At 39.9% G+C, this 24,127-nt stretch overlaps 1 protein-coding gene across 1 annotated transcript in view; it reads left to right on the top strand.

Moving 5' to 3' along the window:
* Positions 1-24,127, top strand: part of CD96 (CD96 molecule) — a 104,664-nt gene that overhangs the window by 53,710 nt on the left and 26,827 nt on the right. Inside the window, exons 8-9 of the mRNA XM_007985864.3 lie at positions 4,314-4,406; positions 21,632-21,703. Of these exons, the coding sequence (XP_007984055.3) occupies positions 4,314-4,406; positions 21,632-21,703 (165 nt within the window). The remainder of the gene's footprint in view (positions 1-4,313; positions 4,407-21,631; positions 21,704-24,127) is intronic.

The following is a 24,127-nucleotide window of genomic DNA, read 5'->3' on the forward strand; positions in this document are numbered from 1 at the left end:
TCCAATTGTATAAGGCAGACCTTGATCTAGCATAATTTGGGGCTCTGAACAGGTGGTTAATTTTAAACTGCCAAATGAGTCTTTATCCTTTGTGATCAAATATGAAAGAAAATCAATCTTGAGGAGTTCGATTTCTCAAAATTAAAGCTTACATTCTCATCCCATTCTGGCATCTATCTATGTGACTGACTTAGAAGATGCAGTCAAGGCTCTATAAAGCAATGTCATCACTGTGTTATGTCTCCCTGTTGTTGCAAGCTCTTAAACACTTACTTCCACACATGCTGTCTGTCTGTGATGGTACTGCTGGACGCTTTATGAACTCCGCAGTAAACTTCTGATGTGTGGTGCAAGAGTCATTGCCTTACCAAGCTATTATTGTAGACAAGATACTGAGATGAAGACACAGAAGAAAAATCTGCCATCCCTGAGTGCTACATTAGAGAAATGCTAAGAATATTACACAGTAGGAAAAAGTTTTAGTGAGAAAAGGGAAGAAGTTTTACTCTTTGCTCCCTCTTGTTTCCAGAAAAGGGTATTAATGTTGAAGACTGTGAAGTAACAGCCCTTTGAGGTGATTCCTTCTCCACCTATGCCTGGTCTCCCAAGAAGCTCTAGTGCTCAGTGATCCCTATTCTAGAAAACTCAGAAAGGGCATGAGATTAGGGTTAGGGTGATCAGTGACTCTTCAGGCAGCTATCTGTGCACCAGGACCTGCAAAATTCCCACAATCCACAGTAACTACCACTAAGAAAAAAAGTCTTTCAAAGAAAACATGGACCAGGCACGGTGGCTCATGCCTGTAATCCCAGAACTTTGGGAGGCTGAAGCAGGAGGATTGCTTAAGTGCAGAAGTTCAAGATCAGCCTGGACAACATAGTGACACTTTATCTCTACTAAAAAATTCAAAACATCAGCCAGGCAAGGTGACGCATGTCATTAGCCCCTGTTACTCGGGAGGCTGAGGTGGGAGGATTGCATGAGCCCAGGAGTCTGAAGCTCCAGTGAGCCATGATCATGCCACTACACTCCAGCCTGGGCAACAGTGCAAAAAAAAAAAAAAAAAAAATTCCTGCCCTGCTAGCCTGTCAAAATGTCAAAACTCATGGCAATGCTGAGTCTATTTTTGACAGATTTAAAGAGCTGGGTTTCATGGGTTTTGTTTTGGGGAGTGGGTGGGAGATACTTTGTCTTGTTTTAATCCAAAAGTTGAGTACAATGCCCCTTGGGGTGGATAATATTTTGGTTGTCATCACCCTTGACAGGGATTTGTTTATTAAGTGGATTTCTGATTGTAGCTGTTGAGATCAAGACCTTTGTGATAGAAAGGGAGTTAAGCATTGACAGGAGTGTAGGTGTATGTGTGTGTAGGTACGCATGTGTATCTTAGCATGTGGAAAGAGGAGTAACAAAAAGATATCTTAATAGTGGAACAGGAGGACCACTGCATATTGATGTGGAAGATGTCAGACAAATACTTCCTGTTTCATGACTTCCCTCAGTGCAGCTGACCTCATACCCATGACTGATCCTTCCTGAGAGTATCAGTTGAGAATTTCAATATGCATATAAATTACCCAGGGATCTTGCTAAAATACAAAAATTCTGTTTAAGTAAGTCTAGGTGGGACCTGAGATTCTGCATTTGTAACAAGATCCTAAAAGAAACCTATTCTGCTTGTCTGTGGACAACACTTTGAGAAGAAAGGACCTAGCAAACCCCGGGATCTGGCTTACTTCTAGGTGGACAAGATAAGGGCTTATACAAGCTCTGAGGAAACCCCAGAATTAAGCCAGTTGCCCTGTGGGACACACCCATGGCTACTGCTGCCCATGAGGTTGGTTCTGAGAGCCCTGCCAGAACCGAATGGACACACCCAGGAACGGATGAAGTGGCTTTAGGCGGCAGCTTACCGTCTTATGACATTACGGTAAATGCAATGATCTGGAAACTGGCAGAGGTGTTTCTGCTAAATTCTGCATTTGGGTTTTGGGAAACTGTTTCTCCTTTTTAGGTTTTAACCACTCTTTTCATACCCCCTGAGTTTTGTTTTGACCAAGGCAGAGTTTCCACTTTACAGTCTAATCTAAAACTAGACAGACATTTTTAGGCCCCATATTTTATGTTGAATACTATGTTTCACCTCTGTCACAGGACAAAGTGTTCATCTCAAAATGCACATCTTACAACAATATATTATTAATGCACTATGAGGCTGAACATCTCAGCTTACAAAATCACTTGGTGATGAAATACGGCAGAAAAGTATCCTAAAACTGAAATATTTAATCAATGAAAAATAAAAGTTTCCCATTGTGGAAATTGAGCATAACGTATCAATATCTTCTGTTCCAGGAACTGGCAACCTTCTTCTGTAAAGGGCTAGATAGTAAATACATTTTAGGCTTTGTAGACTTTTTAATTTCTATCACAATTACTCAACTCTGTCACCCTAACACAAAAGCAACCATGGACAATATGTGAAAAAAAAAAAAGGGAAAAACTGTGTTCCAATAACAATTTTATAAACATGATTTCACTGTAGGCCATAGTTTGCCAACCTCTATTTTAATCAATATACAGAGAAAAACGTCTAGGCATTTATTTTCCAAGCCAATGCGCTGTCTTATTAAGGTAGCACTTTGGAAGATAATGCTTATGATCCACCAGCTGTCAGACACACACTTAATGCTGGTCTTCTTTCTTTCAGTGTTAAGAATAAATTTGCATGCATTGATTCACCTACTTCCATTTGCCAGAATCCATAAATATGGTGCGGAGCAAAACAGTGACTTCCCCTGAGGGGCATACACGATGACACAGAGTTATGAGGCATTTGCTAGGGTCAACACTGAGGGGTGAGCACATCACAAAGATCCCCAGGCTTCCTCAGCTTGAGAAGGTACATTCAGGGAAGTTTGGGGATATGAAAGTGTCAGCAAACCACATAAATTAAGACCAAGAATTCCCAGAAGTCACAGAGAGAATACTGTGTTTCAGAAATTGGGTTGAAATATTGCTTATTGGATAGAGGGTATTATTTGAGAGAGATGGAAAAAATGATAGGCAACAAGAGGAAATTGGGAGTGTAATGACAGCTCAAATAATAATTAGACTTGTGTGTCATGCTGAAGAGTCCAAACTTATTTGGGATGTATGAAGAAAAAGGATGGTCATTTTGTTAACCTAGTCATGTACTTCCCATATAACTGTCCTCCACCTCCTCAGAGATTATTTGCACAAAAGCATTCATATAGTAGTAGGTCAGAGCTAGCTATGAGTGCCCCCCGACAGCCAATGGCAATAGCAATGCTACTAACAATGAGAAGAGAACATACATGCATCTAGCTTAGAAAAACAAATTCCTCCCACTGGGCTATGTGCTCTCCATAAGTAAAATATACTTGTCCCTTAAAGTACATTACAGAATAGAACCAATAGTTTAATTATTAATTAAACATCCAGATAATTGATGTAGTTCTTCAGATGTGTAACACTGTATGCAGTAACATTATATCTACAAAAATCATAAAATCTTCTAACTTCAAAATCATCTAAGCACATTTAACCCACATGTTCCTAAAGTCAATAGAACCTTCTGGCATTTGTAAATTGTCCTTCCAATAGGGCTATTTTTAAATACAGTAATGGAGATTTAAGGAATTGACATAAATGTAAAACATAAGTAAAACCACATTCTAGTCTCTATTTCAACTCCCCCCAACACACACACACACACACACACACACACACACGAAAAAGTTGTAGCCAAACAAAAATATTATGACAAAAGTTAACATTTTAGAAAGCAGAATAACATCACAAGTTTACTAATGTTACATCCAATTGGATAGTTGTATCTTTGTTTCTCCTCTTGCTGATATAAAAATTTTTGCGAGTTTATGGATTTTGTAAACTACATGATTACTTATCAAACACTTCAAAATATTAAATGCTATAATAGTTTTACCAGGTCTTGGTAAAGTGTAACTTTTTCCAGGGAGCCCTCTCAGACCTCCCAGTCTTTATCGGTGCACTTTCATTGCGTTCCTGTGGCCACCTATACTTCCACTGTCATGGTACTCAACACAATGCTTGGCTGCCTAGTTTCTAGGCCATCGACCCTTTAAGGACAATCCCATGTCTTTGTCATTCATCATTATATCCCACTGCCTTGACCATAATAGGCCTCCAATATATTGATTTGTTACATGATGAATAAATAAAGGAAAGTGTATTTAGGAACTAAGGCAATACTTTATCTTTCTATTGCAATATTTTGTTCATTATAAATATCTTTCTAATCCTTTCAGGTTCTGAAATGTCCACAACAGACCCTCCACTGAGTGTTACAGAATCTACCCTTGACACCCAACCTTCTCCAGCCAGCAGTGTATCTCCTACAAGTAAGAATGTTTTCACACTGAGCTATTAATTTAACCAAGCAGATAATTTAACCAAGCAGATAAAATTTCAGCAAACTTGCATGGTTCATGCCTGTTTCTTAGCTATGACTTTTTTTTGGCTGAAATCGAGTTTTATTTTTTAACAGCTTTATTGAGATATAATTCACGTCACATTAACTCGCCCATTTAAAATGTATGATCTAATGGTTTTTAGTATGTTCACAGACTTGTACAACCATCACCACAGCCAATTTCAGAACATTTTCATCATCTAGTAAAGAAACTCCTAAACATATTAAAGTGTCATTCTCATGGCTTCAAAGGGTTAACATAACTTCCAAAATCCTTTACTTGAAGCCCTGGGAAAATTAAGGTCAATAAATAAATATTCAGTGAGGAATTTAAATTCGGTATTTATTATTAAATAGGTTAATAAATTGATAGTCGTTCTCCAAAACAATGTTCTCAGTGGAGAGTTTAAGAGATTGTTTGTAAATCGGGATAGGCCAAAGGAGGTTAAATCCTTTTAAATTTAAATTTGTTCTGGTTCAAATTAATGTTGACAAAGTTGACTGGTGAGGACTATGAATTCAGCCCTCCCATCTGAGGCATCATCAATAATGGAGGTCAGCCTGGGTCAGCAATACTATGGCAAAGGAGTGGCAGTGACTCTCAAAAGTTGTCATTGATGCAACACATCATAAATTCCCATGTCCGTGGCCTTTGTGTCTAACAAAGAACCATGGTGACTCTCTAATACAAAAAAGCTTATATTCTATGTAAAGTAGAAGTAAGGCTCTCTTTTCTCATTTAATTAAAACTATCAATTTTAGCTCAAAATTAGAACTGAAAATGGAATAAAACAAAAGCAGTCAGTGGGAATGAACAATTCCTTTGTCTGGTAACCTTTGGCATCTAGTCTGCAGTCACTGTCACAGGTTGATACTTCTCAGAAAATGAAGCAAGTGGTAGAAAAGCTTGCAAACCACCCATCAAACGTTTCACATCCATCTGATTTTCTCATGTTCTTAATGTTTTGTAATTTTTCTTTTCTTCTTTTTTTGAAGCCTCTTTTTCTTCTACTTTTAACTCACCACCGATAGTAAACCACAGTTAATTATGGCATTTTTCATTCACCAAGTATTAGCACATTCAAAAATAATAAAACCTTAAATCTCTCCAGTATCCTGTGTATTAGTTTTCCCTTGCTGCATTAAAAATAACTCAAATTTTAGCAATTTACAAAACATGTATTGTCGCATATGGTTTCTGGGGGTCAGAAATTCAGGAGCAGCCTAGCTGGAAGGTGCTAACCTGGGTTCTTTCATGAGGTGCAGTCACACTGTTGACTGGGGCTTCAGTCATCTGCAGGTCTGACTGGAGCTAAAGAATCTGCTTCTAAGCTCTAGCATATAGATGATCTCAGTTCCTCAGCACATGTTCTTCTCTATAGCTCTGCATACAATATGGCAGTTGGCTTCCTCTGGACCAAGTAATTCAAGAAACAGAGTGACTAAGTCAAAAGCCATATTGCCTTTTTATGGCTTTGTGTCCAAAATTGCATGTCATTACTTCTGCTTTATTTTATCTACTAGAAGTAAGTCACTAGGTCCATCTTATACTCAAGGGGATGAGAATTAGTCTCCAGGTATCAAAGCATCTCTGAACAAATTAAAGCCACCGTACCCTGTCATTTAGAAGTGTCTGCACATAAAAGGCAATGTGGTTTGAGCTTCTTTATCATGGGTGGTAGACAGAGCAAGCATTATTGTTCCCACTTGCGAGATGGGGACATTGAGATGCTGAGAGCTTAAATGATCACATACCTAGTAAGTGACAGTGTTTTGCATTCACACCACAGTCTTATGACTAAATTTAGTTCTCACTACATTAGATACCACTTTTTCTCCAGTTGGCCCAAACATATCATGAGAACAGGAACCGTATTTGTTTTGCCTCCTAGCACAGAGTAGGCAGTCAAAAACTATTAGTTGAATAACTAACTGAATGAATGAAAGAATTAATAAGAATAAGGTCCCTTCACTATGTAGATGTTATTTAATAGACTATTTAATGCTAAAGAAAAAAGATAAAAATATATTTCTGCCTTCAGGAAGGTTGCATCTACTTGGAAGAGAAGGTATTCACACATAAAAATAATAATTCAAAATAGTAAGATGAAAGGTGGTGTACTTTACAGAATTAAAATGCCCAGGGGGAGGTACAAACCAGTAAGTATTAGGCTTTGAAAGTTCTTTATGAGTTCATGGGCTTAGAAAACGTTACCTGGGAGAGATGAAATAACTCGACCTTTCAAGTATATATTGTATATGTTTGACTCAGTGGAGAGCTTGAAAGAACATTCTAAACAGCGAAAACAAAGTGAGCAGTTGTGCAGTGACAAAGATGTTTATGGGCATTTGAGAAAGCATCAGTAGATAAGCTTGGATCAAAGAGGTGGTATTGTGTATTAAAAAAGCAGGGATGAAGACTGGAAAATGCAAACTAAACAGAGCTTTGATCCCCAGTTTAAGGACTCCAAATGCTATCCTTTATGAAGTGGGGGAAGGACCTCATTCCACTTTATTTTAGAAAGAAAGTGATATAACTCATTCATCAAATATTTATTGAGCACCTACTTATCAGGTACTCTTGTAGGTGCTGTGAATACAGCAATGAACAAAACTGGAAAAAAAAATGTCCTCATAGCATTTATATTCTGCTAGTTAAAAGCAGACATGAATTTCTTCTAGTTGAATTTTTATGGGGTTAGTCTACATACACTAAGTGCTTATATCAGTGCTTACAAACACAGTTCATACTTCTGTGACAAAATTCAACGCAAAAGAAAGCAGTTGTTACACTTAAGAAGCCTACAATTTAATACAGGTTTAGTATTAATGAAGGAAAGAAAGCACAGTCAAGTACCATATTTGTTTAAAAGCAGGGGGTAAAATGCTACCTGATCTACTATCACACTAAGACAATATAGTTGGGAAGTCTGTGCAGAATCAAAAGACCTCCGTAAAATGAGGTTCCACCACACTGGACCTGAGGATTGTGTTAGATAAGTGGTTGTCAACCAGGGTAATTTCGCCACTCCAGAGGACCTTTGGCAGTGCCTGGAGACATTTTTGGTTATCACAAAGAGGGTGGGAGGGTGCTACTGGCATCTAGTGCATAGAGGCCTGGGATGCTGCTAAACATTGTGCAACACAAGCCAGAACAGCCCTCACAACAAATAATCATTTGGTTCAAAATGTCAATAGTGCCAAGGCCAAGAAGCCTTGCTTCAGATCAAGGCTTAGGTGTAATTACAGTAGGTATCTCTTACTTTTCAAAATCAAATCTGGATTTCTGTCAAGATGGCAACAATAGTTTATGTGTGGAATAATTTTCTGTATGATTTTTTATGTCAATAAAACTCATGTTAAACCAGTGGCAGATTATGTCTACATAAACTTATCTTTTTGGAATAATCACTGAATTACTATTGAAAAATCCAAATTTTGTCTTGGCAAACTGGAGGGTAATTGCGAAATCACATGATGACTTCCTGCCTCAGAAGCTGGTAGGATTCACCTTTGCATGTTCTTTGAAGAAAGGAAGTGAGATGAAGCATGTCATGGAAACCAACTTCAAAGGCTGTGGTTTCATTCCAAATTCTAAGATGTAATGAGCTTTATAATCCAGTCATCATTATGAAGCTACATGTCTGGCTGCAAGCATCCAATTCTTATTTTTTCCTCGATGAAAGGATATTTTTAAACAAATGTTGAAGGTCATGAAAGCAATATTCTTTAACGAGGGGAGGAGAACTTAATAACTCATAACAAACTGCAAGAGTTATCCAGGGAAGCCCAGCTCAATTCAACCTGAACCAATTAGTGTTTGCTGAGTCCCAACTGCATTCTCAGTGCAGTTCAAGGAAGACAGGCTGACAAGCTAAGTGGCGAGATGAGACAAGTCCATGTGGAACAATCAGAGACACTTGATGAATCCAGGGTGGGGCTGTGCAGACACAATTCAGGAGCTTCCATAGCCTTGAGGAGAGAGCCCTGTGCCTTTCAATTCACTGGCTATGACTCGGCTAAGAGTTGCGTAGCCTAAGAGATGCCAACAACGGTGTGGCAATCATCCAAGACACTTATTCATGAAACTCATAAGTATGGGGTGCCTACAATGTGTCAGGGACTTTTGAGGTGCTCGGATACAGTGATGAACAAGACAGACAGGGCTCCTATTGCTTACAGAGCTTATAATCCTGTGTGACCCATTTGCCTTGCCTCCTATTTTACTGCCCACCAGTCCCTTTCGCTCTGCCTCCTATTGTTATGTCTGCACATGACCCTTAGACCTGATGATGTTGATTTTAATATTAAGCCCTTTCTAATGACTTAGCTGGTCCTCACTATCTGGGTCTTTCTACTCCTGGGTTCTTAGAGTAAAACACTAGGTCCAGTCTGCCTCTAATCCTCAGCCAGCACCCCAGGTAGACAGAACTGATCCTTGCCAAGTGGATGATCAGGCACTGAGGGGCACAGACTAAAGGAAGCAACTGTCCAGGGGATGTAACAAAACTACTGATTTATGAGTAAAAATGTCAGAAATGGTGGGGGATCAACCCAGAAGACATGTCATTAGAGGAGATTAGAAGAAAGTAAATCAGAAGTTCAGCAGTTGATAGGGGTATTGGATTGTAATGTTAATAGTGGAATGCCAGGGAGGGTCTGCAAGGCAGTGAGAAGGCTCCAGTGATTTGTTTGTGACAGCAACTTCTGACCCCTTTGCTAGTCATGCCATGCCTGTGTTCAGGTGCCAACAGGGCACCTCAATTGCTGTTCAATAGTTTCTGCCTTTATCACTATGTATCTGCTGCTGAAAAGTAAGAAAAGTCAGTGAGTGCTGGGGGAAAGGAAGGGGAATCAGGGAAGTCTTCACACAGGGTCTGGAAGAAAATACTGACTCAGGTGGAAGAAAGATGAGAAATGGATCTTCACATTCTCATCATAAGCAAAGGCATAAAACAAAATGAGCGCAGGACATGAGAAGACAAGCAGGAGTTCTGACATTGCTTGTTGGGAGAAGGCTAAGGGTTGATTAGGTGGGGTGGAACAAGGTAAAGATGAGCTTCAACTCATTTAGCCCCAGTTCATAGCCCACAGCCCAACATGTCTCCTTTATGCTGGGCTGAAGGTCAGTGCCCACGTTATCCTAACCACACAGATTGATGAGGCTGACTCAAATGTGTTTAGATGTAGCTGAAGGCCTGTGTTGTCCAGTTAATGTCACTACTGTGTTTAAATGTCAACTAATGGGCTATGAATTGGGGCTGTGATCTGAACAACAAATAGCCAGTATGGCTTTTTTAGTATGTGGGAAAATGTCAGGAAAACAGAAGCTATGTATATGGTAGGTGATAGTTGCAAGAGCAGGGAGCAAGAAGACTAAATGATATAGATTTAAAGTGGTTTAAGTTTATTTTCCGTGATCACAAAGGTGGTTAAAAAAGTGATATGGTCTGAACTAGAATGGGCATTGGTAGAAATGGAGAGTGCTGCAACAGGAGGCCTACCAGGATTGTTTGCATAAATGCAGGGGCTAAATAAAAGGTTTTCAGAGAACAATCATACAAGGACCTTTCTATTTTTTTCCTAGCAATTACATAAAAATGTTTACCAACTGACATGATTGTATAATAACACTAGGCAAAAATATTAATATTTGTTTGTTGCCTCCAATATGCATGGACTGTTCTAAACTAGTAAAAGTATTTTCTCATTGAATCCTCCCAACAACACAATTACTTAGGTACTATTATTATCCCACTTTACAGATGAAGATACTGAGGCACAAAGAGGTTAAGTAACTCACCCAAAGTCAAGCAGAAAGTAGATGAGCCAGTATTGAGCCCAGACAGACTTCAGACCTTGAGTCCTACTGTCAGAGAGTACATGGTTGGTGCTGAATAAATGTCTTTAGACACTGAATAAATCCCTTCTAGTGTGAAGCTGTTATAGGTCTCAGGAAAAGGTCAAACATGACAGCTATGCTTACATTAATCTCTCCCTTTTTTAGACCAGTGTTTTCCTGAGACATGCAGCATCTGAGAGTGAAGCTAACATTTCCTCAGTTGGAAATAAATTAAAGAAACCCCTCCTGCATTTGTAGCCCACCCCCCCCACCGCCATCAACACTTTTATCATGTAATTCTCACTGTAGGTATGAATCTACAGAATCCATACAAAACTCCAGTGCTTTTCCTTGAATCCTAGGAAATTCTATTTATCGTATCTTTTTCACCATCTTCCACCTGGGGCACACAAAACAGACTGTTAAAAGGATTTCTCTTTTTTCTTTATCTGTCACCTGTAAGTCAAGCTCAGCCTTCTTGATGACTAGTTTACATTGCATATTTGTCTATTCAGTTATTCCCCTTTGGGGTGAGGTTCCTCAGGGTAAAAGCTAGCGGATGACCTATTTTTCAGTTTATTTCATAATTATTGAGTATCTACAAGTTCACCACATGATGCGTGATGAGTTCTGTCCTGCTTACTGTCATCTTCCCCAAGGGAGTCCTGAAACCCTTTCTGGACCAGTAATCCAGCAATACACATTATTATTCCCCATTTAGTCAGCACATGTCCCGAACAATCTGCCTCCCACATGAAACCAATTTTATGCAGGGTTTAGGTTTAGGTTTCACACCACATGTCTCCTTTATGCTGGGCTGAAGGTCAGTGCCCACGTTATCCTGACCACACAGATTGATGAGGCTGATTCATATGTGTTTAGATGTGGTTGAAGGCCTGTATTATCCAGTTAATGTCACCACTGTGTTTAAAGGTTCTTTGTGCTGCAGGTAAATTGATGGAGAGCAATTACACATTTGTCCAGAAACTAGATGGGTAAGTCTAAGTCTGTACTATGCCAATACATGCTGTAGTGATAGAATGAAAGGCCAAATGGAAATATTTCTATTTTAGAAAATAAGTTAAATTTTTAGGTTCAGTTTTACATGGGAGTAAGGTAAAATCTTAGATGACAGAGTCTGACTAACCAGATAAGTTAACCAGCAGCTTGAAACTTACAAATAACTTTTACCTTTGTACTTTGATTAAATAAGCTAAACTGGGTAGGTTAGCAAAAAATAATTTTTACTTTTTCCATTCTTCTCTGTTCAAATGAGATCTATTGAATAATTTTTTCTTGGCCTCTAAAAGAAATTTCCCACAGATTACTTGGCTTTTTTGGTGATTTTCATATAATAAATGTCATCTGGTCCCTTTCAGCCTCAAGAACAGACTTGTGTCAGTAATTAAAAACTCTTGTCAAATGTAATGTCAAAATTCAAAAAAGTGAATTTAGTCCAGAACTTCTTTCCTTTCCCTTCCCCCAAGTGTGGGTCTAACTCAACTTGGAAAGACTGGGATATGTGAGGTGGGGGTAGGGAAGAGACAGGGCATGTCTCTGATTCCCTGGCCTGGCTCCATCCTCTCCTCCACTCCTAGCTGCTGGCTGGGGCCCCTCTTTATGGGGAATGGCATAAGAAGAAGAAGGGAGAGGTAGGTAAGGAAGGACCTTCCTTAATAGGCTGGCTGTAATCTGACTTAGGTGTCCTCTGGATGAGGAGAATAAAAATTGCCATATTGACTTCATGGGGCACTCTGGCAGGTTTTTCAGAAATCCCTAACTATCCTATGACTGCTTCCCTTGGTGCAGGCCATGCCTCTCTTCTGGTCTTCTGCTTCCTTCTCCCTGCAGCCTCTAAACTTCTGAAGGTCAGCTCCTCTTGGGGGCTTCTTTGCTCCTCTAGGTGTTCTTCCTGAGTGAGATTATTTTCATGGCACCCTATTATGTCTGGAAAAATATGCACCTTTGCCTACTCTATGGGGGAAGTGCTCCTCTCCACCAGTGTGGCCCTGTCTGTCTTCTCTGTGCCCGTTCCGAGCCGCTAACCAACCATGGACTCCTCATGCAGCCTCTCCAGCCTGAGTAAGGCACCATGCCCCTTTGTCCTAAATTGCAGGACACACAAGTCAAGAGATCTGAGTAGTTCTCCCAGATCCACACTTTATTTGGTCTAAAGTGAAGGAGCGGATTCTTCTTCATCTTCTCCATGAGGGAGGGCCTGATGCACAGGACCCTTCAAAGGAACTCTTAGCCAGGCTGCTCCCACTCCGTCACACAGCTTTGAGGTTGATCATGGACCAGCACTGACAGGTCCCACTCCACACTGCCTCGCATATCCTGCCTAGATGGACTAGAACCCTGCTTTCAACGTGAGGTGGCTTGTGCCCTGTGTTATGGTTCTTAACATCTGAAATGAAGGTACAAGGATTCCATTTAAAAATTTTATTCTGCATGATCCATTGAAGAGTTAAAGGAAATAAAGTGAAAATGAAGCAAACATGATGAGGTGATGGCTAACGCACTGAGAGGATCCACAGAAAGCTGTAGTTCTTAGCAATAGTGTGATGGATGGAAAATAAACACTGAGTTCTAGAAGCATTGACCAAAGGTGAGGATGCTTGAGGAACATGAAGGGAGACAGGAGAATGGAGAAAAGGGAAAGCTTTCGTGTGGGTGGTTCCTTCCTCTAAGGGTGATTAAAAGCAACAGAAGAGACTAAGCAAACAAAATACCTACATAGCACTTGGTTCACAGCAAGTGTCAACATGTTGTATTCTATTATTAGACCCTCTAAATCCATTCGGAAATACAGTAAGAACCCAAGGTAGGAAATAGAATGGCTGATTAACCAGTCTGTCTTTGTCTAAGGGGGGTGTGTGTGTGTGTGTTTTAATAAAAATAATATAGGTTTAGAATAAAAGCAAATTATCTAGGTTTAGAATTATGTGTATCTACTTGAGACAGATACTGATGTAAACAAAACCAGGCTCACAAGGACCAAGGTCTAGTGAGGGGAGGAGGGAAGTGGGCAGTAAAGAGGAGCAGAAATCTACAGTTAGCATAAAAAGCCACATTGTACCCTACTTGTTATATCCCCCATGACTGCACTCTCCTTTCTCTTGCTTTGCTCAGTCAAGCTGGCCTCCAACTTTTTCTTTAGCATGACAGGGTTTCTCTCATCTCAGGGCCTTTTAACCTCACTTCCTATGCCTGAAAACTTCTTCCCCCAAATCTCTAGATGGATCACACCCTCATCTTCTCGAAATGTTTGTTCAAATGTCACCTTCTCGATGAGGTACTCCATGACCATCCTATTTTAAATTGCAACTGCCTCCCACCCCACTTCCTGTTCTCCTTTTTTGGCTGTATTTTCTCCATAGCACATTTTAACACCGTCTGTAAGTTACCTGTTTGGCTCCTCTCCACACACAAAAAAGTAAATCTGATGAGGGCAGTGTTTTTTATCTTATTTGTCTACTGATATAGCTGTACCACCTAGAGCAATGATAACACATGGTTATCAATGTGTTGATAATTCAGTAAATGTTTTTTAAATGGAGAATTTTTTTAAGTACAAAAAAAAGAAGAGATTAACAAAGGAAGGCTTTAGGGAATGCAGAGGATATCTCCCTTAAAAAAAGCCATCTGACTAGGGCTGACGTCTGGGTAGTCTTATGACAGGAAGCTGAAAGGTGATGGTGGGACAGGAAGAGAAGCTACCAAAGGCCTGCTATTCTGGGCGGTTGTATGCTAGACATCATGAGTGAGCTCTTCCATGACTAGGCCGTGGTTCTGATGATGCATGCTGCAGTAAGGCTAACTACAGTTATAAGGCCACCAGAATGGAATAAATATAGTCTTTAATGTCAGACAGGCTTGGGTTCAGTTCCTATCTCTACCACCTACAGGTTCTGTAGCCTAGAGCAAGTCATTCTGATGGCAGCAGCTGCCCGACTGGACTAGCTGTTGTGAGGATGCCAGCTGCAGCGAGGGAGGCGTGACTGGGACTGTGGAACCCGCGGAGGCTGGGAACAGGAGGGAGCCTGCCCCCTACTGACTTGGTGGGGTAGGAGCCCTGGGCTCTCAGGGCAGCTGTAGCCACCCAGCTGCAGTTCCGTACCCTGGCATCCCAGGGCTCTCGGGGGCTGGGAACACCCCCACTTCTGCAGGCTCAGAAGAGCCTTCTTCCACTCCCTGGACTCTTGCCACTCTTAGCACCTGCTCCAATTTCGGAGCAAGGTTGAGGTTCAGCCCAGGCACTGTCACAACCTGGCTAGGTGTGTGCATACTTGGGGCAGCACTGATACACCAATCCCCCACCTTGGCCCCCTCCGGACTTTGGGCGCCAAGGAGCACAGGAGGAAGGCAGCAGGTGGGGGTGGGCTAAGGGCAGCTGGATGCAGGCCTGCAGGTGCCCTTTGGTGTAAACAGCCTGGACTATGGAAGACATGATGACAGTGGGAGGTTGACTAGGTTCCTGGATGGAAAGGCATAGGTCCCCAGTGAAACCCCACCTTCAGGCTAGGGATGGCCTGAAGCCTGGGAGCTGGGCTGCCAGTTCCAGGTGAAGTCCATGGACAGGAGTGATAACTTCACTGATGACCATTGGATCAATTGGATAGTGCTTTTTCCAGGCCTGCCTATGGCCGTCCATGAACCAATCACCATGTGCTTTCTCCCTTCTAATCCCATGAAAAACTGGGGACTCAGTCAGACTCAGACAGAAGTCAAGACTACTGGCTGTGAGAGGGGGGCTACCCACTATGGGTCTCCTCGTCCAGACGACTTGCCTGCAGAAAGGAGCTACCCACTACAGGTCTCCTCTCCACTGAGAGCTGGACACTCACTTGGAGAGCCTGCCTGTGGAAAGGAACTACCCACTTCAGGTCTCCTGAGAGCTATTCTGTGGCTCAATGAAGCTCCTCTCCACCTTGCTCACCCTCCAGTTGTCTGCATACCTCATTCTTCTTGGAGGTGAGACAAGAACTCGGGACCTACTGAATGGTGGGACTGAAATAGTTGTAACATAAACCAGGCTGAAACACACCTCCCACCTGCTCACCACATTGCAAGCAATGAGAAAGACAGAAGAGCTGTGGCCCTTTGGGGAACCCAGACCTAAGGCCCCCCGAGCCAGATCTGTAACACCCTCTTTGGAGCTCTACAGTTCCTGGCATCTCCAAGCTTTCAGGTGCCACAGTGTTCCCCTTGTCCAGACACCAGTGACCGCAGCAGAAACCGCTTGCAATACATCTGGTCCAGCAGCAGCCTCACACAGAGTCAGCACCCATGCTGGAGCCTGGAACTTCCCACTCTGCCTCAGCAGCCAGTGTGCCTGGCTGTGTGCAGTGGCCAGACCCCACGCTGACTCGTTCCCACACCCCTTACTGCTCTGCACCTGGCTCACCCTTGGCAGGTGTGGGATCCAGGCTGGTAGCACAGACCAAGCACAGCCTGCCGAATCAAGTGGGTGGAACAAGCCCAGAAGTGTGAGCAATACCCAGGCAGAAGGCACCACTGGCCACAGAATTTCTGGCTGGCAAAGCGACACCCCAAGGATCCTGTGACAATTTCACCTCTGTAGTAGTTTCCTTGTCTTAAATAAATGAGAGTAACATTATCTAGTTCATCTGATTATTATGAGAATCAAATGTGAAAGTGCATAAAAAACAAAAATGAAGCTACGACTCATACTGTCCAGTCTGAGAAGAAATGTCATGAGTCTAGTAAGCAAAAACCATCTCAAAATAAATCAAGACCTTTATTTGTAATTTTTAATTCCTTGAAGGAGGAAACAATGACCAAATTTATTTCTCTCTTTTTTTTAAGTTACCAGTTTATCCTTTATGCCCCCCTTATGCTACTTTGTAACTGCTCACTTGCTTCTTTTATTTGGCATATAGTAGGTCCATATTAAATTATCTTTAAAATCTATGTTGTTTGGAAAATATTTCAGCATTTCCCAAAAGTTAACCAACCATAGATCTTCTAGCCTTCCTCTACCTTTCCTTTCTCTAGCAATTAGGTCACCAGGAAGACTGGCAAGAGTATAGATTAAGAGATTCAGTTCTGCTTAATGATGTCACATGGAGATGACCAAAATTAGCTCTTTTAGAACATGTTTCTGTCTGCCCACTCAATTCAGCACTGACTGGAGCTGTCTTCTAACTTAATTGAATTTCCAGTGATAGCATAAAAGGGGGGGCGTTATTTTATTTTAGTGAGAAAATTTTTAAAGAGTTAAAATAGAAATGGGCCAGGAAGGCTTCAAACCTCCTCATGCAACCTCATGGCCATTTCTGAACTAGTATAAACAAAACATTTTGTGTGAAGTAGTGCTTACCTCTAAATTTCATCTTATTTCCTGGAGACATGGGTCATTATAGTATAACTCTGGATACTTGCAAGATTTAATAATACTAAACATTCACATTGAAGAAGGAATAAACAATCAGCAAACAAAGCCATCAACTTCCTATCACTGAGTTTGGCATCTTACTTGCCTATATAGTATCTCATGATTTAGAACACACTATTGATATTCGAAGAGATTTTGCTATGTTGTGAAATATAAACTTAGCCTTAAAACAAAAGGTACAAAGCAAGCTTTCTCACATCTGAAAATACATGATCAATATGAATCTTTCAAAAACATAGCTACGAGGAATGCAAATAAAATATTTTTAATTCTCTACATGATATCAAGAGACAGTCAGACATGTTCTTATACAGTTACAGAATCTCCAGGTCAGGTTTTAAGAAGGGACTTTTTAAAACAAAACAAAACTCCTAAAAAATAAGCAGTGTTGCTGCACCCTGTGCCACAGTTTGATCACTGTTCTCCTGCTGCTGCTTATGTCTCGGATATGCACTTTGGCAGGTAACACCCCACCTAGCTCTCACATCCAGTTCAACTCAGCACATGGAAAAAACACCCTGAGGGTTTACAAAAGCCCAGCCCTGGAATGGACAGGTGCCAGAAATGGCTATTACTAATCCACAATATATGAGACCACACACTGGGCCTTTGCACTGGCTATGCCCTCTGCCTGAAAGCTCCCACCCTCCCTCCACTGGCCACAATCTCCCACTACATTCCTTGGGAAAGCTTTCCTGGGACTCTGGCTGCGCCATCCCCCCTTTAATATGTTCTAGTGTTTGAATTGGCTTACGTGATCTTCTGCTTGATGTCCATCTCCTCCATGAACTTAAACCCCAGGAGAGCAGTATTCCCAGTACCAAGCACAATGCCTGAAATATAGAGACTTCCAGATATTGGGTTGAACAAATGAAAGAATGTATGCAGGGAGTAGCAAGAGAGGACTATGTGAAGATTGTTAGAGATCAGGTCATGGAATATGAAGGGGCCTTAACCTTGAACCATAGTGTAAAGTGGAAGAGAGAGGGATAGATTTAATTTATCTAGGAACTACATAGTTCTCTAAATAACTTTAACTCTGAATTCTACATAATGAGTGAGGTCTCATAATAAAGGAATCATTCTCTCAATAACCTGTGCAAGTTGGTTCGGACCCTCAAGTGAAAGTCTAAAGAACATTCACCTGGAGACCAATACGAACGAAATAACTTTGTGCTCCCTGGGGAAAGAGACTAGGAGACTAGGTATCATTGATCCTTTTGTTCCTCACCCTTGGCATGTATTCAGCCCTCAATGTATTCCACAGTCTTGTGTGTGAGAAGGGTAAAGCAACATAGATGTCTAAGTTGGAGCAGAGACATAGTCACACAAGGATTAAGGCAGCATGCATTCCTCAGGCATGTTTCTCCCTCAACAAGGTCCCTAAATAACATAATAGGTAGAATCAAATGGATGAGTTCTCCTTCTCCTGCAGTAAACCTTGAGAAATGATTTATGTCACATTATTTTCTGACCTCCAGAAGAGAACATTTAACAGTCATTTTAACATAAATGAAATTCCCAATCAAGTTGTACTTCATCAGGATTCCTGAGATTCCTGCCAGAATTAAATCACATGTCCTGGTCAGTGCCAGCACCCAGTGTGGGCAACCAGGCTGGCACAGGAAAGTGTCTGTTGTTTGCAGGTAAGATATATTTTTAAAGGCGGCTGGCAGTTGCTTCTTAGACTGAGATTTCTAGGTAGTGGTCATGTAGTTTACAAATAAATATTAAGTTCTTTGATGTTTATTTCCTAGATCTTTTTCATCATCCTCATTATGACTATTGTTAAAAACAATTCCTTTGAATTTACTTACGATGCCTCTCAGCAAATACTTTTGGAGATTAATTTCAGCATAAGAGAGAGAAGGGAGGGGAGGAAGGAGGAAAGAACCATATTTATTCATTAGGAAGAGCCTGTCATATCTCTCAGTATCTCACAGTGTTCAAATTACTTATACCTAATTTATTTATTTTCTTCTCTATATTTTTACCTTGTCTTGTCCCAAAAGGAATATGAAGTAACTTTAAAAATACATAACAATACAATTTTGAAAAGAGGTAACTGAAGGAATTGCTGCAGAGAGAAAAAAGCAAAGTCTTCTCAATGAGAGAAATAAAATTATAAATCACTTGGTGATCCATAGATTTGTAAAATGGTATGACAAGGCAGTTGTCCAGAAGCACAGCTGCTCTTAATGCAGAGACAGCCTGGAGACCCTCCTCTAGAGGGTGTGGTGGAGCACAGTCCCAGGAACTTTCTCACTGTAAGTGAACAATGGTGACCCCACCCCTCCCGGCATCGTATTAGACTGTCATCTAGTGTCAGCCAATGGGAAAATCCTCAGTATTATTATATAAGAGGAATTCCACAGTGACTAGGAATGTGGTTTCAATACTCAGTTCAAAGCAATCTACAAAAGCATCATATATGCTTTAGGTAGTCAATCTTGTGCATTTTTTTCTATTAATACAGCCTTTGATGAATGGTGGGAGGCAGTGAGCTAGAAGTTAAAATTACCGCACAAGAATCTGGTACCGATGGCTCAGTGGGATAGCAGAGGAAAAGAATTGTAGGTGATTCTGCCAGTGAGAAGTTACTACCCTACCACAAAGCTAATGCCCCAGCCTACTATCACACTCTTTATTTCTATTAGCCCTTTTCTAGTACAACACTTTGGAATGTAGTTCTTGACTTGAGCCAGGCTGAGGAAGAAGGAATGAGTTACCTTAGATCAACTTTCTTCCAAAAAGACCAAGGAAAATGGGACAATTGTGGAACTCCTCAGGAGATTCAAGTGGCCTATAGTTAGAATATGCTGGTATTAACAACATCTGATAAACTGCAAGTGACCTGTTTTACAGTTTCTAAGACATACTTTTTAGCATTTACTGAATGCCAGGCACTCTTCTAAGTATTTTGTATGTATGACTCTTTTAATCATGGAGTCACGGTGGGTAAGTATCTTTTTATAGTTCATTGATACGTTGCTTTGCAAAAAAAAAAAAAAAAAAAGGTTATCATTGCTGACCTCTGAATGTGAACTACTTATAAATGCAAAAACCACAATGCCAACTTATTCATTTGATTTGATTGCCCACGTTCTCTATTTAAGACATGCCCTTTCACATAATTGAGGTACCAGGAAAGCTGGCTGCCCTTCACTACTAACTAAAGTTTGAGGATGAATGAACATACTGGCTATGATACTGAAAGGATATTTTATAGGATACTTTACACATTATACAGCATTCTTTTTATGACGATCTGGGGAAAAGTTTCTTTTTAATCACAACAAAAAGAATAACTTTTTCTCTCGCTATTCATAATAATACTGTTTCTATCTTATTATATTCATCAATCATGTAACCTCTACTGTTTATTTCTTAGCATTTGCTACCAGAAATGTCAGACCAAATGTGGGGCCCACATCTACTAACAGCATAGGACATCAGGAAATGCACTTTGTCCACTATCCCTGTTTAGGTTTCAACAAGACTCAACATAATTTTTCTACTATATTTTCCTTGTTCCTATTTTGCCGTTCTGCTTTTATCTTCTTGTATTGCACATTGATATAAACCACCTTAAATACATTTTGGAACAAAGGAGAAATACACACAAAATGTACTCAAAATTTTTCTTTCCAAGAGATATAAACATGATTTCAACGGACTGTGGTTGGATATTTTTCTTCTTCTTTAATCTACCTTGCTATATATAATAGCTCTAAAATATAGAGGTATTTTCAAATGAATATGAATCAGTCTTTCATTTTGGAGGAGTGAGGAGGAAGGAAGAGAATGTACAATTATGGAGTATAAAGATGGAGAAATGACTTTGCAAACTAACAACTGAAGTAAATATGAAACCATATTTAGTATGTGAAGATATATTTTCACAGTTGTATTTGTGAAAATTCACTATAAGGTAAGTTTCATGAGAGCAGGGACCCTGTCTTCATTGTTTATTGCTATATCCCCAGCATGCAGAATTCATGAGAGCGGGGACCCTGTCTTCATTGTTTATTGCTATATCCCCAGCATGCGGAATAGAGTGGCATACGGTAGACACCGATATAATATATTTTGAAAGTATGAATATAATACATTTAGAATTAGGAGAACTGGGTTAATAGCAAAGAAATGATATTGGATATTATTCCTTTTGGGTTCAATTTCATCATTTATAAAATGAGGCTGTTCGCTAAGATTCCTTCCAACTCTAATATTCCAGGCTCTTTTTAAATATAGTGGCACAGTTAAACATATGAATGTAAATACATATAATAATTTGGGAATTTTATTTTCAAAATAAGATATCCAGCTACGTCTTCAGTGACCCTTGTAGATGTGAGTGCCTTGAGGCCAAACACTACTCCTCAATGTGAGTTCAGCAAGGTTTTCCTCCATGATTGGAAAGAGACAACACACTCACAAGTTTTACTGCTGCTTCTATAATGTTGACGTTTCAGTAAACAGCTGTATTTTTCATTTGATGTTTGTTAATATCTTGGTTTTGAGTTACTCTATGGTGACTACATATTGATATGACAATTTCTATAATCTTAAAAAATAAGGGGTGATGATTTGTTATTATATTGTACCTCTTATTTGTCAAGGGATTTTAAGGTAATATTAAAGTAGTCTTCACAATACTCTCAGTGATCTGAGTTTGTGACAAGAACAGAAAAAGAATACAAATCAGTGACAAGCTGGCATTAACCTACAGAGCTTTTGCTTAATATGCCAGCTAGTATTCCTGCATAGGGAAGCACATTTTCAATTTCAGATTTCCCCAAAGTCACATAGATTAAAAATTCTGTGCATCAAAGCAAAGTTAAATTACAGCTTTCTAAAAAAGCTGGATTCTGAAAATAATTTTGTCTTTCAGCCAGCAGTTCCAGTGTGACTACCCGAGACTTCAACTACCCCTGGACCTCCAGTGGGACAGATGCCAAAAAAAGTTAAGTATAATCGTGGGTTCCTTGAGTCCTCTGGACTTCAGTCATTCATCCGACACACATATTGAACAACATCTATGTGCTTTGTTTGTAATAATATTCGCAAATGTTCACAAAGCATCTGTCATGTTTAAAGTATTGTAGATGCTGAGAATACACCCATGGACAAAAGAGATCTAAGCTCCAAATTCTGATGAAGGGGAAACAGACAAGTGGTGATAAGTTATATGGAAAAAAAGCACAGGAGGGAAACAGTGGGAATCGAGAGTGAGGGGTTGCCATTTTAAATGGGTGGTCTCGAAAGGTCTTGCTGAGGAAGGTGACATCTGAGCAATGCTATAACCAGTCAACCCTAAGAGCAAGCTGTGAGTATATCTGGGGAAAGAGCAAACTAGCTAGAAAATGAGCATCAGTAATAAAAATGAAAAGAGGGAGACCAACGTGAGGCCAGAAATTGTTTCATTGTTACTTTTAATCTGGCCAACTAGCAGTAGAGTCTGTGGGTGCTGCTTTAGCAGGTACAGACAGGGTCCAAAGAAGAAATATATTGCCTCTTAGTGGGATTAGACAAGGATCAGTGTGGTGGGGAAGTGGTAAGGAAGGAGACTGGAGCAAAAGAAGACAGGACAATGGATGCCCCAGGGCCAGAACTCTGAATTTAAATGCTAGACCCTTTGCCACAAAGGGTAATGTGTATGTCCCTTTGGAAAGCATTTAAGTTTCACAGTTAAAACCTTTAAAAGTATTTTGTATACACTTGCTGCCTCATTCCTGGGAACTTGTCCTTAGGCAAGAAAGGGAGAAAAAGAACATGAATAAGACTGTTCTTTGTAGCATTATTTATTTATTTTATCTTTTTGATGGCCCTCAGGCTCACAGATTTGAATTAATCATAATATTTAATTCATGAGACACATTCGTCATTGGTCGATGCATGACCCTCTGTAATTTAACATTTTTCTTTTAATAAATATGTTAATAATGTAATAGACACCTGTGAACCCAGTACCCAAATACAAGAATTGAAAAGACAGTATTCAGAAGGGGGACCATAGAAAGAGATCTAAAAATAAATTAAACTTAAGTGTCTATCAAAGATGGTATGGCAGATTACTGTGAAAAGAGGAGACTGTTCAGCAAAAGGACCTAGTAATAGTGATTATTGATAAGAAAAAAAAATAATATGTACCCCTGCCATGCACATTACACAAAAATAACTCTATATAGTTTAAGATCTTTATGTCAAAAGCAAAACATTAAAACATGATAAAATAAATGTGAATTTCTTCCTGCTTTGGAGTAGGGAAGGGCTTAACAAAGAGACATAACCATAAAAAATACATAAAAATTAGAGTAAAATTAAGAAACTTGGGTTAATCAAAAGACATCTTTAAAAAAGTAAAACAAAAAGTAAGCTGTAATCTGGGGAGGATATTCGCCACGCATATAATTGCAAATGAATCAGGAATATATAATTGACTAAGGATCAAAATTTTATATCAAGAAATTACAAAGAATGCCTACAAATTAATAACAAATATGACAAAATGAACAAAAGTCACACCACAAAACATGAAACACACGTAGATAGAAACATCTAAAGAAATACTCAGTCTTGGTCAGGCCCGGTGGCTCACGCCTGTAATCCCAGCACTTTGGGAGGTCAAGGTGGGCGGATCACAAAGTCAGGAGATCAAGACCATCCCGGCTAACATGGTGAAACCCTGTCTCTACTAAAAATACAAAAAATTAGCTGGGCATAGTGGCAGGTGCCTGTAGTCCCAGCTACTCGGGATACTGAGGCAGGAGAATGCCGCGAACCCAGGAGGTGGAGCTTGCAGTGAGCAGAGATCATGCCACTGCACTACAGCCTGTGTGACAGAACTTTCTCAAAAAAAAGAAAGAAAGAAAGAAAGAAAGAAAGAAAGAAAGAAAGAAAGAAAGAAAGAAAGAAAAGAAAAGAAAAGAAGATCTCTGTCTCTCTGACAATCAGGAAATATAAATGAAGACTAGAATTAGAAAATCATTTTACATGTAATCAATTTACAAAAATTAAGAAATCTGATATTGCCAACTATTAAATAGGATTTATCCAACATCCTATTGTCATAATTTCTTATATGTTACTGATAGTACCATCACTTTCCACCGTCCTTTGGCATTGCATTTTAAAGCTGAACATGTGCATACCTACAATCCAACAATTCTATTCCTAGATATAAAAATCCCTCCAGAATTAGTACATGTATGCATGAGATATGCACACAAATGTTTGGAGGAAACACTGTTCATATAGCAAAAACTTCAAGTAATCTAAATGGCCATAGTCAGGAGGACAGATAAATAAATTGTAGTATACTAATAAAATATAATATTAGAGAGCAATGAAAACTAAGTGAATGACAACCATATACAACAGCATGAAT

This window comes from Chlorocebus sabaeus, chromosome 22 (genome assembly GCF_047675955.1).
Source record: "Chlorocebus sabaeus isolate Y175 chromosome 22, mChlSab1.0.hap1, whole genome shotgun sequence".
Classification (NCBI taxonomy): Eukaryota; Metazoa; Chordata; class Mammalia; order Primates; family Cercopithecidae; genus Chlorocebus; species Chlorocebus sabaeus.